Source organism: Uloborus diversus, chromosome 6 (genome assembly GCF_026930045.1).
Source record: "Uloborus diversus isolate 005 chromosome 6, Udiv.v.3.1, whole genome shotgun sequence".
NCBI classification, from domain to species: domain Eukaryota; kingdom Metazoa; phylum Arthropoda; class Arachnida; order Araneae; family Uloboridae; genus Uloborus; species Uloborus diversus.
In genome coordinates, this window is record NC_072736.1 from 56,919,104 (window position 1) to 56,936,715 (window position 17,612).

Below are 17,612 nucleotides of genomic sequence, written 5' to 3' on the forward strand. Positions count from 1 at the left end.
ATGCACACATGGTATTTTAAAAACACTTGTTAACCGCTATATTTTCCCCCAAGAGGTGTTGATGTCGAGTGAAAAGTGGTTTAAGTCACAAAACGATGTGCTTCATATCTCGGTGAATATTGGTCGTACTAATTTCAAACTTTTTGTGTTTGAATTATTTTTCAATGTAGATTTTTTCCCTTAATATAAGTTACGGGACTAAGGGCCCGTATAAGAAGTTAAATTTTGTATTTTTGACTTATTTTTATGTTTAGTTCAAACTTACAATATCTTGACTCTGCATCTGATTTTGAACATTTTTGCAATCGAACAATAAAGGTCATGCAGGTTAAGAAAAAGAAAATTGGAGTTCCTTTAATGACGAACGCATTTCGAATTTTGACGAAAGTGTAAATTTCGAATTGGTTTTAAAACTGTCATTAGCGTCTGTTTTTGTACTTGAACGAAAAGGAAACAATGTTCCAAAACGGAAACAGCCTGACAAACAACTACCTGGTGACTCCATCGCACGTTTTCCATCATCTCAAAATGAAAATTTCTGTAGACGTCCGGAGAGAAAAATCAGACGACTGCTTTTGACAGACGCCGGGACTCCGTTGAAGAGCCAGAAGAAAGAGCAAGTGACAAGTCTCCTTGAAAGGCTTCCGTGACGTGAGAGTGACGACGTGACGCGACTGCAGTACGGTAACACAATGATTCGTGGCAATTGCATTACGGAGTCCGCATCCAATTCCATTAATGCCCGTTACACGCACACAATTGTCACCACTTCCGAGGAACTAATGGACGGACACCAGAGTAGCAGATCTATTTCGATCGTCGACATTTTGTGCCATATTCAGAAAGCATTCATGCGAATCATTCATGCGGACTGCTCCAGTTTAAACTGATGCCGAGGTTTTGTGATAGGAAAATGTAATATATGCACTAAAAATCCGTATGCAGGGTAGAAAAAATAGTTTTCATCTCTAACTTGATTTCCAATCATAATTACATCTGTGGATGTGAACTTCTGTACGAAGATCTGCGATGCGATTTGTATGCAAAGGTTGACGCTTGCTACAGTTTTTTTTCTTTTCAATTTTTTTACAACGTGAACATATTTTCGAATTTAGAAATCATGCGAGTGAAGTCGATGCTCTAGTTTTATACTGAAAGATAAGTGAAGAATATTGTGAAAAATAAAAGAAACAAAATCGTTTTGACGACTTTTTCAATATTGTTGATGGGGGGGGGATGCTTCCATGATTCCCCCAACTTGATACGAATGTTCATACTTTAGAAATGTTCAACCTCTTTGTTGCATCCCCTACCCCCAGAAGAATGTTAACGATTAATATAATGCTCTGTTCCGTCCCAAATTAAATAATGAAATTGTAGAAAACTGAAAAAATAAATAGAGAAGTGCCATTTCCAAAAAGTGGTGGGTTATGGTCCTTGCCTTGTATCCGCCCTTGCCGAACTCATTGGATGATAGGAACCACAATCATTTCAAAATGATGTTACTTTTCACATTAATTAGGGTAAACCGGGGGATTGCCGCCATCTGTAGAAATGCCGCCACCCCTGATTTTTGAGTCAAGGAAACCGGATAGCCGGTCTGACAGCTCCTGACTTGTGACGAACGATGCTACAAACAGTGCCCCCAAAACGATGGCAGTCATTGCGCGAGTAGTTTTGTTCTTATAGTGACGAACCTTGTTTTGAAGAATTTGATCTTTTTTTTCCACTTTGAATAAGCTGAAGTATGTACCTTTAGATGCTACAATGGCTGCTATGCTATGAATAACATCTAACTGGATATTTTAACCTACATTTTTATCTAGAATATTGATCACTTCCGTTTGTTTTGAGATGTCTTTAAATCTACATTTCTTCCATCTTGTTGGATCCGGATTATGACGCCACCTCTCCGGGAGTGAGGCCGCCATGGTGGCGGCATTACACCCCCTGAAGCACCTTTCCACTGTATAGGTCAAAAGCAATTTTTCAAAGGAACGAAAATGCGCTCTTTTAAACAGCGCTTAGTAAAAACAGAGATAGTTAACAGAAGTTAGTCTTGGCAGAAGAAACTGGTGAAGAAAATAAATTTGTAAAAGCAAGCAAAATACGTCTGAAACTGAGTTAATGGATGTAGCACCTTGCTCATCGAAGACGGTTCAGGAAGTACCTCAAAAAACGTTTCTTCAATCGCTAGAAATTTTTTCAACAATTCCAAAATAGGTAACAAAAAGAGTAGAGGAAAGTTCTAAAAGAAAATGCCAAAGGTCAATTCTAACGGGAACCCCAATGAAGGCAGATTTGGAAGAAAGAGTAGCTAAAAGAAAGGAAAAGACACTGAAAAAGAAACAAGCCGAAAGAAAATCTGCAGCAAAGGTTTTGGGAATGTCCATCAAACCTGAATCCAAGGCAAAGAAAGAGAAAGCAGTGACAACCATAGATGGGCAGATTCGTATTCGTAAATCCGAATCGGAATTTGATTCACAGCACCTTAACGTGTCAATCCGAATACGAATACATTCGTATTCACAAGTGTGAATTCGAATAGATTCATGTTTGCTAGTGTGAATCCGAATACGAAATTCGGATTCATACCTATGAATCCGAATCCGAATCTATTCGGATTCAGACATATGAATCCAAATCATTTCTGATTCACATCTATGAATACGAAGTCATTTGGATTCACACTTGGATTCACTGAAAAATTCAATTTAAAAGGCCAATTTAAATAAATGAATGTTTCTTTGTACCTCGCTACAGTTCGAGTTTTGGGTGTTAGAGAGTTTTGGATGTATATTTATTGGTGTCAAACTAAGTAATTGACCCGAAAATGAACTTCCTACTATTTGGAGCCCCAAGTCGAATACTACTGGACCCAGGTTTTAGAAGTCCATAAAAAGTTAAAAATCATGATTTTATGGTCATGAACACTAAAAATTTTCGCAAATTTTTTGTACAGTCAAGTGCCCATACTTGGGACAGTTTTGAACTTTTACCTCTTGTAGCATATTAATCATACGTTTTCCATTCGAACGAAGTATTCTATTTTCAGGATGTGCCTTACTACGTCCCTTCAAGACAAGGTATAAGTGTGTAAATTTTTCCCTTTAAAAATAAAACAAAAAAAAATGTTCATTCTCCCAAGTTAGGGACTTCCCTAGGGGGTTCGTGATAACGAATTCTATATAAGACTAGTAATAAGATATAAGACTAGCTTTGAATTCTTCCACAGGATCAGTGGAGTGGTATCGCTGTAAATGGCGTATTAAATTCGAAGTATTCAAAATGTTTACCTGAACTTCTTTAGTTTTTGAGGGAACAATCGCATCACATTTTAAACATAAAACTCGAACAGATTTATGAGAGGCTCTCTCTAGGGAAATAGCATCGGCATTATCACTCACCGGCTTGAAAAAAGCGCCACTTAGTGCTGATCTAAGCGAAAATCGCAATTTCTGAAAAGGTTCGCATTCCGAATTCAAAGAATTGTCTTCAGAATAATAAGTAATTTTACTAAAAGAAACAAAAAAAAAATCAGATTGTTATTAAATAAATGTAATTGAAACCGAAGAAAAATATAAAAAAATCATAGTAGCAATTAACATTAAAAAAAGAAAAAACTTGCAAAATATATATATATGAAACGAGATTGCATTTCAATGAAATTAAAAATAATAAATTAAATTGATACGTACCTATTAAGAGTTAAGCTTAGAGTGGTTCAAAAAAACTTTTTTTAGCTAGAGTCCAGGACACTCTATTTTTTTTTTTTTTTTTTTCAGACTTACTAATAGTATTATGCTGTAAAAGTTTCAGTTTCTTACTCAAATTTTAAGAGGGTGCTCAATTTAACATTTGTCGTAGCATGGAAAATGTCACAAATTTGGAAACATTTAATTTCCCAGCTGTGTTTTTGTAAATATTTTTCTTTGCAATGTATATGCATATTACTTTTGTATATTATAATATGTAGCACTGTTATTTCAGTTCAATGTAATTTTTAACGCCCCTCCCCCTACTTACGATGTTTGGGGGAGGGAGTTGAGCACTCTCTTTCAGTTGAAATAAGAAGTCAAAATTCTTCCGGTATATTACTATCCACAAGTCTAAAAATATTGAGGGGTGTCCTGTTATCTATCAGAAACTTTTTTTACATGTATTTTTGAACCACTCTAGTTAAGCTATTTACTTATTCACTAAAAAATAAACATACAATCCTCCTCAACTTACAGTAAGTCAAAACAGTGAGAAAAAAAAATATGCATGCGTTTTATAAGATAAGAATTCTAAAAAACAGTCTTCTTTTCAGTCCTTGATGAGTTTTATTAAAATATTTAAAATACAAGAAGCATATGGTTTCCTTTTTTTCTTCGTGCATTTTAGGTTAGACCGACCAGTGAATGAACAGTTAAGCACAATTCATTTTAAAAAAATCTTAGTAATTTTAAATTCTATATTATACAGATCGTGATAGCTAAAACATTTTAATTAATCTATGTAAATATCTCTAAAAAATCGCGGGAACTTAAATGGTACCGTTTCCGACTTTTTTAGGTATTGAAAGAAAAAATGGCACAACGACCCAGTGAATGAACACCTCGAACCAGTAAATGAACACAAATTGGTCAAGTGAATGAACATGATAAATTTTGATTCAAAAAGGAACTAAGTTTCTTTGAGATCTATCTATCTATCTATCTATCTATCTATATAACTATCTATATCTATTTATCTATATATTTCTATAACTATCTATATCTTTCTATTTTTCTATCTACACATCTATCGGTCTATCTCTATGTCTATTTACCTATTTATCAATGTACTTATATATTTTTCTATCTATCTATCTACCTATCTATCTACTTATCTATCTATGTACTTATCTATGTATGTATCTACTTATCTATCGATCTATATCTCGATCTATCTATTTATATATCGTATCTATCTATCTCTATGTCTATTTAAATATTTATCGATGTACCTATCTATTTTTCTATCTATCTATGTATGTGTCTATATATCTATCTATCTATCTATATACATATCTATTTATCCATATATCTATCTACTTATCGATCGATTTATCTACTTATATCTCTACTTATCTATCTACTTATCTATCTATCTATCTGTCTATCTACCTAACTATCTACCTATTTGTCTGTACATCTAAATATCTATCAATCTATTATCCTAATCAATCTATTTATCTATCTATCTACCTGCTTTTTACCTGTCTATCTACCTATCTATCTATCTGTCTCCTTATCAGTATATCTACCTATCTATATCAATCCACCAATCGATATCTATCGGTCTATCTACCAGTCTATATATCTACCTACTATCTATCTCTACGAGGGCGAGTCAAATGAAAGTGAGCCAACCTACCCTGCGCAATAATGGCTCAGTCCATCAACCGCGACGCATGCGCGCAGCACACAGGCAACCCTCATTTACAAAAGTGATACGTAAGTGTGAGGATAATAGTTCTTTAATGTTCCCATAATCCGGGTTGAAATCGGTTCGTGACATAATGGACGCTCCAAGAGATGAACAGCGTGGTGTGGTCAGGTTTTTGACTGCTGAAGGTGTTTCCCAACACGAAATTAGTCGCCGTATGGCTGCCGTGTACGGTGAACATTGCATTTCATTGGCCACTGTGAAGCGTTGGTGCAAACGGTTCAAAGAAGGACGTGAAAGTTGCAAAGACGATCCAAGACCGGGCCAAAGCCACCGTGCAATCACCCCCAACACAATTGCACAGGTTGATGAGCTGATTAGACAAGAACGGAGGATAAGCATCGATGAACTGGCAGAGCATGTGAACATCAGTCACGGTTCGGTTCACACCATAATTCATGACCATCTCGGTTATCGGCTCTTGTGTGCTGAATGGATGCCCAAGATTTTGAACGACCGCCAGAAGACAGAGAGGTTCGGCGCTGCCTTGACTCATCTGATCCGGTATCACAATGAGGGTAACGACTTCTTGACTGCAATTGTGACAGGGGACGAATCATGGTGCCACCACTACGAGCCTGAAACACGCCGGCAGAGCTTACAGTGGAAACATTTGAATTCGCCACCCCCAAAGAAAGCAAAGGCCGTCATCTCCGCAGGTAAGGTGCTGTTGACTTTTTTTTTCGATCGTCAGGGGCCATTACTGATCGAATTTGCTAAACCTAGAGAGACTATCAATAGTGCCCGATATTGCGAAACGCTGGATCGCCTGCGTGTCTCTATCAAGAACAAACGACCCGGAAGATTGACGAATGGGGTCATCTTGCTGCATGACAATGCCCGTCCCCACGTCGCTGATGTGGTTAAGACAAAACTGGCGAAGTTCAAGTGGGAAACGCTGCATCATCCGCCCTACAGCCCCGACCTGTCGCCTTGCGACTTTCACATTTTCGGGCAATTGAAAAAACACCTAAAGGGAACCAGATTCGTGTCGGACGATGCCGTGAAGGAGTCAGTTTCAGAATTTTTGAAGCAGCAACCCAAGGAGTTTTATGAGAATGGAATCACGCGACTCGTTAGTCAATGGGACAAATGTTTAAATGCCCATGGTGATTACTTTTAAATAAAGTACTCCTTTTGTCATATATTCGCATTGGCTCACTTTCATTTGACTGGCCCTCGTATATCAGTCTCTCTACCTAGCTATCTATCTCTATATTAGTCTCTCTATCTACCTATCTATCTATTAACCACTACCTATCTATTTTTCTATCAATAAATCTATCGATCTATCTACCTATTCTATCTCTATATTTATCTACCTATATATCTATTTCCCTCTTATTTTTTATATATCTATCTCTATATCTTCCTCTATCTATTTATCTATCTATCTATATACAAACATACATACATACACATCTAGCTATCTATTCTCTCTCATTGTATATATATTTCTATTTCTCTATCTCTCTATCTACCTGTCTATCTATCAAGAGAGATTAAGATATAGAAAGATAGGTGTAGGTAGGTAGGTTAATATACAGATAGAGATATAGATAGAGAAAAGATAAAACTCAGTAAAAAGTGCATTGTTTACAAAGACAAAAATAAAGAAATTATGAAATATATAATGAAATACATAAATCAATAAGCACATTAAACTATCTGCATTACAAAAAAGTACGAAAATGAAAATATCTCAAAGAAACTTCAAATTTCTTTTTAAATCAAAAGAAATTTTGCCATTGTTCATTCACTGGGTTTTCGCAATTTTTCGTATCCAGTGACTGAACACCCCTCTACCTGAAAATCTACGCATTCTGCATTGACTGAAACAATTTAAATCCATAGCCTAAATATGTATATACTTAATTTTTCTTTCGTAGAGTTAAAAAATAAAATTTATCGATAAAAATAATATGTATCAAAATAATTGCTAGCACGAAACCAGCCTTATTATTTTGAAAGAGAGAAAGAACGATTCACTGCAGTCAAAATTTCAAATTTTTTCCAGGAAAAAAATACGTATCCAAAGTAACCAATCAGGTGTCAGATAGCTTAGAATATCAATAAAGAACGCTTTTGTAGTGAATTTATTCAGAAAAGAAATTTTGGAAGCTTATTTAAAAAAAAAAAAAAATGACGCGCTGTTCATTCACCGGGTGGCGTTCACTCACTGGTCGGTCTACCCTATTTCAGGTGATATTTTTCCGAAAAAAAGGGGGGGGGGGAATAATTCGATGTTCTACGCTATTTTTATTCTTTCTCAGTTTATGTACTTCCATATTATTTCCTTTTTTTCCTTAGAAAAAAGAAAGGTGTTCTTTATTTTGATTGTTAAAAAATTTCTGAGAAATACACCCATATGGATATGTGACTTTATATTGTAGCACGATTTTATCAAGCTCAGATGTGTAATTATTTTTTACTGATTTCTGAATAACTCAAACATAGATTTTATGAATTTTTAACCATATATAGGAAAAGAATTATCTAATTTAACATCTAACTTGGGCATTTTAACTTGTTAATATCAAATACTATATTTAAATAAATTTAAATTTCAAAAATTCTATTTAAATAAAAAAAATCCTACTTAAATTTAAAAAATCCGATTTAAATTTAAAAAACCGAGTTTTTATACACATATTTTTAAAAATCCTGATTTTTTTCAACCCTGTTATGAAGTAAGATCCAACAATTTAAACACTATTTTATAATCTGTTTAATAAAATATGCAGAATTTTTTGTTGTTCTTGAGTACTGATTAAAAATTTCCCGATTTATCTGTTGAAAATTACTGTATTCTGTCAGTGCATTATGTTTTTATACATCATTCATTAAAACTTTTTATACAGTTTAACCTAAAATTATTTGAGAAAAATTCCCAGAAGATTCCATCGTTATTTCCATTTGAAATTGCATTTGAGGAAAAATATCAGTAATTTGACGCAGTGAAAAACATTTATCGCCGATTGAATTTTCATTACGTTTCATAACGAAACTACTGTTCTTGCCACTCTAATCTCTCCCAAACCGGTCTCCGTGCTTGGTCATGGCGGCCAATGGAAGCAGTATACAAGTCGTTCCTTTTTATAGAACTCTTTGGTTCAAACAAGAACGTTTTCGCAGTAGTCAACAGTTGCGATAATTGAAAATAAATGCGAAATACAAAATACAACCTAGCTTTCTTTTACGCATTTTCTGTTTTTTCGAGAGAAATTTGGTTAGTAGAACTATTAGTAAATAATTATCTTTGTGATCGATGCTTCCTTCCGGAGATGGAGTGTTGAAATGTATGCTTCTATTATTGAATAAAAAACCGTTTTCTTCCATCATAATATATTTGTTCTTTTTTTTTAAACGAAACGTTTCAGAAAGAATCTGCATTTTCGACGGTACAAGTATCTGTAACAACAACAAATTTTTACAATCAAATTTGGTCCTTTGTAACATCAATCACTGTATATTCATTATATTTTAAAATTGTGAAATTGAGATAAATTATCTGCGGTAAAATTATTTAAACAAATCAAGTTTCAATGTACATGACTTTGGTAGAATTCCACTTATAAAAATTTTGGAGGCATAACAATATCGTCACTTTTCTTCAGAAATTCACTAACACCGAAAACTCGAACAGTTGCGAGGTACAGACAGACATTTATTTATTTATATTGGGCTTTTGAATTGAATTTTTCAGTGAATCCAAGTGTGAATCCAAATGGATTCGTATTCACAGATGTAAATCAAAAATGATTTGGATTCATAGGTCTGAATCTGAATAGATTCGGATTCGGATTCATAGGTATGAATCCGAATTTCGTATTCGGATTCACACTTGTGAATACGAATGTATTCGCATTCGGATTGACACGTTAAGGTACTGTGAATCAAATTCGGATTCGGATTTACGAATACGAATCTGCCCATCTCTGGTGACAACACGACAAAACAAAATGAATAAATCTGTTAAGAAAAGGGGTAAGCGACTTTTTAGTTTTGAAAACTCTTCAGATGAGGAGAACATCGATGTCAAAAAGTTTTGTGACGACAACCTTTTTTATCCAAGCGGCCCAAACGTTCAACTTCGTGCTATATGCAATGAATATGGAACGAACGAACTGTGATAGAGATGCACTTGTTGTGGCAAGTGGGTGCATTCAGAGTGTAGCGATTCTGAAACAGCTGAAACTAGAGTTGTGATTTTTGTAAATTTTAAGAAAGTCATATGAATTCAAAATACTGTTTTTTCACTCGTATAAACTAAAAATGTCATTTCTTTTGCTTTTCAATTTCTATATTGTAGTGCGAATTGCATATAGCATTTTCATTAAATTTTACTTCTTTTAGTCATATTGGCTAGTGGCGGGATTACCCCAGCTCCCTGAATAATACCGTCAGAGTGCAGAGGTTAACAAATTGATATGACTATTTTTTCTATAGATTTATTTATAGCAAATTTTGTACACATTCTTAAGATGTTGTACAATAATCCAAAATATTGATCTAGCTGACAAATACGATTTTTTGATGGTGATAAAAATTGAAGTTCTTTAAGGTGGCGGCATTCCCCTGGTCTACCCTAATTCTCTGTTCTGAGCTTTGTAATTCGAGACAGTTTGAAGTTTGAAGTTTTCTAATCACATACAGAAAATTACAGAATCAAAATGAAAAGAAACAAAATGGCTGCAACGCCCGGCCGTGACTTCCGAAGAACCACGCTCGCAGAGATGGCCAGGTCACGTGTCCGAAACGTCACTGGCCCTCATTAGGCCAGAGTGACCAGTGATTGATCACGAGGCGGACTAATTGATCGCAAATGGCGGGTCGGGCTAAGTGGAACGAGTGTCTTACCTCAATTTTCTATTTTCATTCCGGCATGGCGAATATTTTTTCTGTTCTCTTTCTGACAGAAGTCATTTCTCTTATCGCTCTGATAAAAGCTGTAATGTAACTTTTTAAATGCAATACACGACGACTAAATGTAGTTAAGGGTTTAAGAACAAAAAACATGACGCTACAGGTGAAGATTACTCATTACAGCGAAACTAACTTTTTGATTGCAATACACGATGGTTGATTGTTGAAAATGGACCAATGTAAGGTTTTAAGAACCCAAAAGGAAGGCGCTACCGATGAATATTGTCCGCTGCAACAAAATTATGACTTTTGTATTGCAATATACGATGCTTAAATGCCTTTGTCTTTCTAATGGGGCTGCGTAAGAGGCACTACCTTTTGCAGACCTAGCACGATTCCCCGACATAGCATCCATTCTTTCATGTAGCTCCACTATTGGCGCATGCCATTTCTGAGAATTTTGACACCCAGTTTTCCCACCAGATAGAGGCACCTGGGCTCTGTTCGTTGCGAAACTGCATTAGGAATTTAACTTTGCCAAGAACACTCTAAGGATGATTTAATGTTGAGAATCAAACTGTGTAAGGTCTTAAAGACCACAGACAAGACGCTACCGCCGAAGATTGCCCATTACAACGAAACTAACTTTTTGATTTCAATACACAACACATACTTTAATTCTCAACATTTGACTCATTGAGAATTATAGTATGCGATGTTTTAAAGACCATTGACAAGACCCTACCGATGAAGATTGCCCATTACACTTTTTATAACTATTTTTCTTATGTACTGAATGTATGTGAAAATGTTTTTTGAGGGTATTAAAAACTATTTCCAGAACTGTGTCATTTATTTGTACATTGGTTAGAACGAAATTTTTAAAATAATTTGTTGTGTTTTTTTTCCTAAACTTTTTTTTTGTGTGGGGGGGGGGGGGATACATCCCTACCATTGCAAACTTGGTGCATTCCCCAGAATGATTATCCATTCTTTTACTCGGTAACCACTATCGGCAGATCGCAATTACTTTTTAAGAATTTTGTGACCCAGATAGAAATTGAAACGTTTTTCCAAGCAGGAACTGAATAATGAACCCAATAAAGTTTTTGGTCTAGTCGAATTGCCCGAGATTTTTCAACTAGTCTCTGCTCAAAATGCTGAGTTTAGTTAAAGCTGGCTAATATTTGTTCCTCTTAATTATCACTTTAAAAAACCAATAACATTAATTTCAAATAAATTTGAATTTCGAAATATAAGTGAAAGATTATAGTAATGACTAAATGCTCCGTTATTAGAGAGGTTGTCAGAGATGAATTCAAGTGGGAAATCCCCGGCAATTCCGACACAATAAAAATTTCGAGTAATGTAATATGTAATCAAATGTTATCCCCCAGACATGGTGGATTACTATGATTACCAACCAACCCCTGCTTATAATTTATTAAACTGGTCGGGTATAGCCTTGGTAATAACTCTGTATCACGCTATAGAGGGACGAACCGAAGTCACGTGTCACCTTCCATTTGAGATTGTCGGGGGTGTTTCGCCCTAATCGTTCGGGTCGGTCTCGCTATTATGACGTTGCATGTAAAACACCTGTGGTGTGATTAGAAACAAGTGTTTCCTTTCATGATTATTTTATGCACTTATTAAAAGTGTTTAGAAAGTCTTAGAGTAGTATAAAGCTTAACAACCAATGGTACAAGAGGAGGATTTTCCAAGAGCAAAATATTTTCAGATTCATAAAATAATGATACGAGAAGGTTTTTTTTTTTTTTTTCTTTTCTCCCAAGAGAAAGGAATATAACATTGTTGTAATGCCACGGCTTTGAAATGCTAATCACGTAATATTGAAAAGTGCTCAGAGATTATTTCAAAATCTAAATTTCATTTCGTATTTTGAGCATAATGTATATATTTACTTAAATTTAACTTCTGGCATAAAAAGGCTATCTACTTAATACAAAATCTTGAATATAATAATGCTTTGCTTAGGAAATTACAATGATTTCGCTAAAGATTTATGCAGATGCTATTTACATTAACATAAATAATTATTGTAAGGCAATTAATTTTTCCTAGAAGAATTTTTCTTATATACTTGAAGAAGGAACGTTTATTAAGAATACCGTGCAATATCATTTCTTTATTCCGATGAAAAAACTTATGCGACCAATGGATGGTGTTCATGGGGACATTGTATCTAAATCTCTTAAGCTGAACTACAAATTCTTTGAAGAGACTTGACGGGCTCAGTATCATCCGTAATGAATGGATGTAGAATTTATCGTCATGCTTATAGATTCTGTTTTGAAAAAGATATATTTCTGAAGAATCGGGCTGTAGCTTTTGCAGAAAATACTGATATACTTTACGACCAATATTAGATAGAAAGAGTTAATGCAGACAATTCAACAATATAGATAAATGTTCTGCAGTTTTACCACAGATGAGATGGAAAGGCAAACATCCGGTTTACAGACGGAAATGGAAGCATCTATTAGCTTTCAGGGGTGACAGCTTTTACAGATGTATGTCAGCCTCAAACCAACGGAACACGAGCATCAAATTTTTACTCCCCCCTTTCAGATAGACTCGTCTTAAATGAACATTTGCCAAGTCCATATAATTTGTACTTTAAGTGTAATAATGAGAGTTGTAGAGTTTGAAGTAGGAATATTCATCAGCGTTATTCAACATTTACTTGACAAACAATTATATACTCTTTACTACTTTTATTTAGAGATATTTTTTAACGAGCTTTATTTATTTATTGGGTAACAAATGATAAATTACAAAATTAGACAGTTTCTTTTTAGCAATTACAAGCACTGGAAAATCTCAACTTTTCAGTCATCAGTCTGATTCAATTAAATTTATGAATAAGATATTTATGATTTTAATTGCCTCAAACTTAATATTCGATCTTATTAGCTGGATCATAATCCCTTGCAGCCGAAACCTGTGAATTTATAATGACCCTTAATATGTTTACGGGCAAAACGGGGCTTTCTCTAACACGAAGCTTCATAATTAAACTTCATTAACGAAAACAACAGAAAATTCAAAGCTCGCAAAATATAGAGGAACGAAAGACAATGACAAAAAATAAAAATAATAATAAAAGGTCGCTAATCTTTCAGAATTCACGCTAAGGATCTTAATGATTCGAAAATCTTAAGCCTCTTTTAGCCCGCTAATTGGCGCCGTTCCTCAATGGTTATAGCAAAATTGTGACGCGCCTGTAGTCAGTTGGGCATTAATCGGATTGCTTCTGCCATTAACAGCAAAGGGAATTAGGCCCCTCTACGCAAAGGGGTGAACGTTCAAGTTGCTCCAATGTAGGGCATGAACATTGCTGCTTTCGTATTACACTTAGCTGTAATTAATGGTATTTTGAAGCAAAGGATTTAGATTGAAGGGACTTCTAACTTTTCGCGTATTCCTCGGCATTTATGGGTATATAGCGTCACTAATGATGTTAAATGGATGCACTGTGATCAGTTGATGGATTTGAGGTAGCTACATTTTAGCTTTAACTTGGTGGAAGAAATTGGATTTAATACCCTGAGCAATAGGGTGGTTCAAAAAAAAAAAAAAAAAAAATTCAGCTAGAGTTCAGGACACCGCCTAATTTTTTTTTTAGACTCACTAATAGTATTATGCTCAGGGTTGGGTTTTGGACTGTCCAAAACCGGTTTAGGACAGGACAGGTGGTTTTTACCGTCCAAAACTGTCTAAAACTGACCAAAAGTGTCCGAAACTGTCTTAAACTGCCCAAAACTAAAGGGGTGTAACATAATCAATTTGTTTTGATGCAATATTCGTATTACATAGATATAGATATTAATGAAGTTTAATTAATGAGTATTCAATAATATTTTTCTGCAAATGTTCATTTAAAAAATATTTTACTTAAAGAAATGCCAGTAACTAGTACATAAAAACTTCCTTATGTAACAGTTAGTAGAGTTATGAAAAGAAATACACAACACTACCAAGACAACTAATTTCAGTTCCATTTATTTATAACTCAAAGGAATGCTATTAAATGTGCAATAAATATTGAGGTGAAAAAAAAAGTTAATTTTTTTAAAGGTTTTTGCAAATAATTTTTATGTAATGTTTTAATAAAAATTACTTTTTTAATCATAGATTAAAGAACAAGAAATTGATGATTAAACACTTAATTATAAAACTCTTGTGCTATTTTTTTTTAGTTCATACTTTTAATATAATACATTCTGAAACTACAAAAATTTGTAATTTATTGCATTTAAGTCAATTATTGAACTATATTTTGAACACTTTCTTTTGCACATATGCATAAATGTGGAAAAATTTGGTTAATGAAGAAAAATACTCCTGCATACAAATTGAAATTTTTATTGAAGAATTTAATTTCTACATAACTAGATTAAAATCAGCTGCATAAATAAGTTATATATTTATACTTGAATATCCACATTGAATAAATGTATTAAATAGTCCAAAAAATAGTTTTGACACATTTTGTTCTGATTTTGATCTTTTCTCACAAAATATAGTTTCTCAAAAAATAGTTTTGGACACTTTCGGACACAAGGGTTTTGAACAGGATGGTTAAAACCTTGCCAATCCTGCTTTCATTTGCACACATGCATAAACATAGGGAAATTTGGTTACTATTATCAAAAAAAAAAAAAAAAAAAAATAACATAGACTCATGCATACAAATTGAAATTCTAATCAAGAATTCAACTTCTTTGTAACTTGATTAAAATCAGCTGCACAAATAAGTTGAATGTTCTTATTGAATAAATGTTCAATCTAAAGCATTACTTTAATACAGTTTATTCTGTTTTTAATGTTTTTTCACAAAATACAATTTTTCTAAAAACATAGTTTTGGACACTTTTAGACAGTTTTGGACAGGACGGTAAAAACCAGGGTTTTTACCGTGGTTTTTACCGTAGTGTCCAAAACCTTGCCAACCCGATTATGCTGTAAAAATTTTAGCTTCTTGCTCAAATTTTGAGACGGTGCTCAATGACACCCTCAATTTAACATTCGCCGTAGCATAGAAAATGTCACAAATTTATAAACATTTAAATTCTCTAGCTTTTTTTTTTTGTAAATAATTATTTTATTGCAATGTATATGCATAATACTCGTGTATATTATATCATCTAGCGTTGTGTATTCATTTCAATTTATTTTTAACCCCCCTCCTTATACTGATGAAGTTCGGGGGAGGGTGTTGAGCACCCTCTTTCAGTTGCAATAGGAAGCAAAAATTATTACTGTACATTACTATCCACAAGTCTAAAAATGTTGAGTCCTGGTGAGTCTTGGTGTTCTGGTATCTAGGAGAAATTTTTTTACATGTATTTTTGAACCACCTTACTGAGCAATGGTGGAGATCAAGAGATCACTGAAAAAATTTCTAACATGCTCGCTGTTTTTGTATTAACGATACCAAATTTTGTAATTTCAGCAGCAGTATATGCTACTTGTAAAAATAACAAACTCCAGGCCTGGTAGATTCTAGATAAATTCACTAAATTTTGTGTAGAGATTGCTGAACTTTGAAACGCAAATATACAATTACAGAAGTTGCCACTAAAAATACCGATTTATTTCCAAGCTTAACTATAAGTCTTCTTAAAAATTCCTAAACTTTAAAATTCGTTATACATAAATAACATACGATTTAGTGATCTTAGAAGTCGCCTCTATAAGAAATCTTTCATTGAATCAAGGTTCGATTGATACCCGTTGCCCATTCCTCCCCCCCCCCCCCCCCACACACAAAAAAACTTTGAAAGGACGGACCTGAAGCAAAGCCAGTGCTAAAACTACAAACGAACTACTTCAAATTATGCACATTCAATTTTATCCCCGGCGGAATCATTAATGTTTAAAAATTGACAAAGTAATAGAACCTATACTACTAAATACAATAAACCAATTTCGAATTAGTAGTTACATTCTAGACTAGACACAAACCAGAAAGAAATGTTGACCTGCTCCTTGAAATAGTATGCAGCTAGCATTGTGGATAAAACTAATTTTAAAATGCGCGCAGTAACTTCAGCTCAGAGACTCCTGGTACGGCACAAAAATTGGAAACGAAGTACAAGTTATAGTTATTAACTAAACGAATGTTCTTGAAAATTCAGTTAATCCAGATTAAGAAAGACGAAACCTTAAAGAATTCGAAAATGTCAACCGTAACGTAAGGACGTCTTATTTTGTCCCCAGGAGTAGTTTCTTCCCCTAAGTTTCACTAAGCGTCGTCGGTGATATTTTTTGGTTTCAATTACAGACCAAAGGTTTGCAACAGATTTAAATAGTTAGAAAAACCAATATTGATACATACTTGAGACAACATATCTATATTGAAAATTGAACGCAATTAGAAAAATTAAGTGTCCCTTGTCTCTTGTTTTGGCATTCACTGGCTTTAAAGATGAATGCACTGGCAGTGGTATCTGTTATCTGTAACAGTGTAATCAAACTTTTTCTGTTTAATGATCTGGAAATCTTCCTGAGTTTGTGACAAATTTATTAGCAGCAACTCTCACACTAAAATGTTATCTTTTATATCCTAAAGTAAAATAAAACTTAACATATGTCGAAATCGGAAACCGAGAGGTAGAAAAGACGACACGATTTTTTAGAGCAGTGTGCGAGTTCTCAACCTCGGATTGATAAAAAAAATCAATTGGTTTTCGAGCATAATATCCTGGAGACGAAAATTCGTATGCCTGCCAAATTTTCATGTTTTGTTAACACATAGCGGTTTGAATAACAGGAGACCAAATGATGTAATGTCGGGTGAACATGTTTGGTGAGGCAAATCTCCAAAATTCATTTTTTCCCCGGGTTCGATTACAGTCTTGCTAATCATGTTCCAAAATCACGCCTTTTCTGATGTCAATCGCTGAAATACACTCGTCTGACATCATTACACCAGCTGATTTCCCTTTGTTCCGAGGGCTAAAACACATTTTTGGTGACAAAAAAACTTGAAATTTCGGCTATTATCCAAAATGCCGTCTACAGATCTTTTGCTTCAAATACAGTTGATTTTTTTCCAATTCGGGATAGGAAATTCCTATGCTAGATTAAATACTTGATAAACATTGTTTTCCGGTCTCTTTAATATAATTAAGCAATGCCTGCTGGTTGAAATCCAAAACCCGACTATTTTCTGGACAATACGTGACGTGCTCTATTTGTCCGGTAGAAAACGATCGCAGCAACAGCGATCGGAAGAGGGCGCGCCC

General features: G+C 34.3%; 1 protein-coding gene across 1 annotated transcript in view; it reads left to right on the plus strand.

Moving 5' to 3' along the window:
• Positions 1–5,545: 5,545 nt before the first annotated feature.
• The window catches only part of LOC129224767 (retinal homeobox protein Rx-B-like), a 117,066-nt gene continuing 104,999 nt past the window's right edge, over positions 5,546–17,612 (plus strand). The window contains exon 1 of the mRNA XM_054859314.1: positions 5,546–6,136. Coding sequence (XP_054715289.1) covers positions 5,546–6,136 — 591 coding nt within the window. The remainder of the gene's footprint in view (positions 6,137–17,612) is intronic.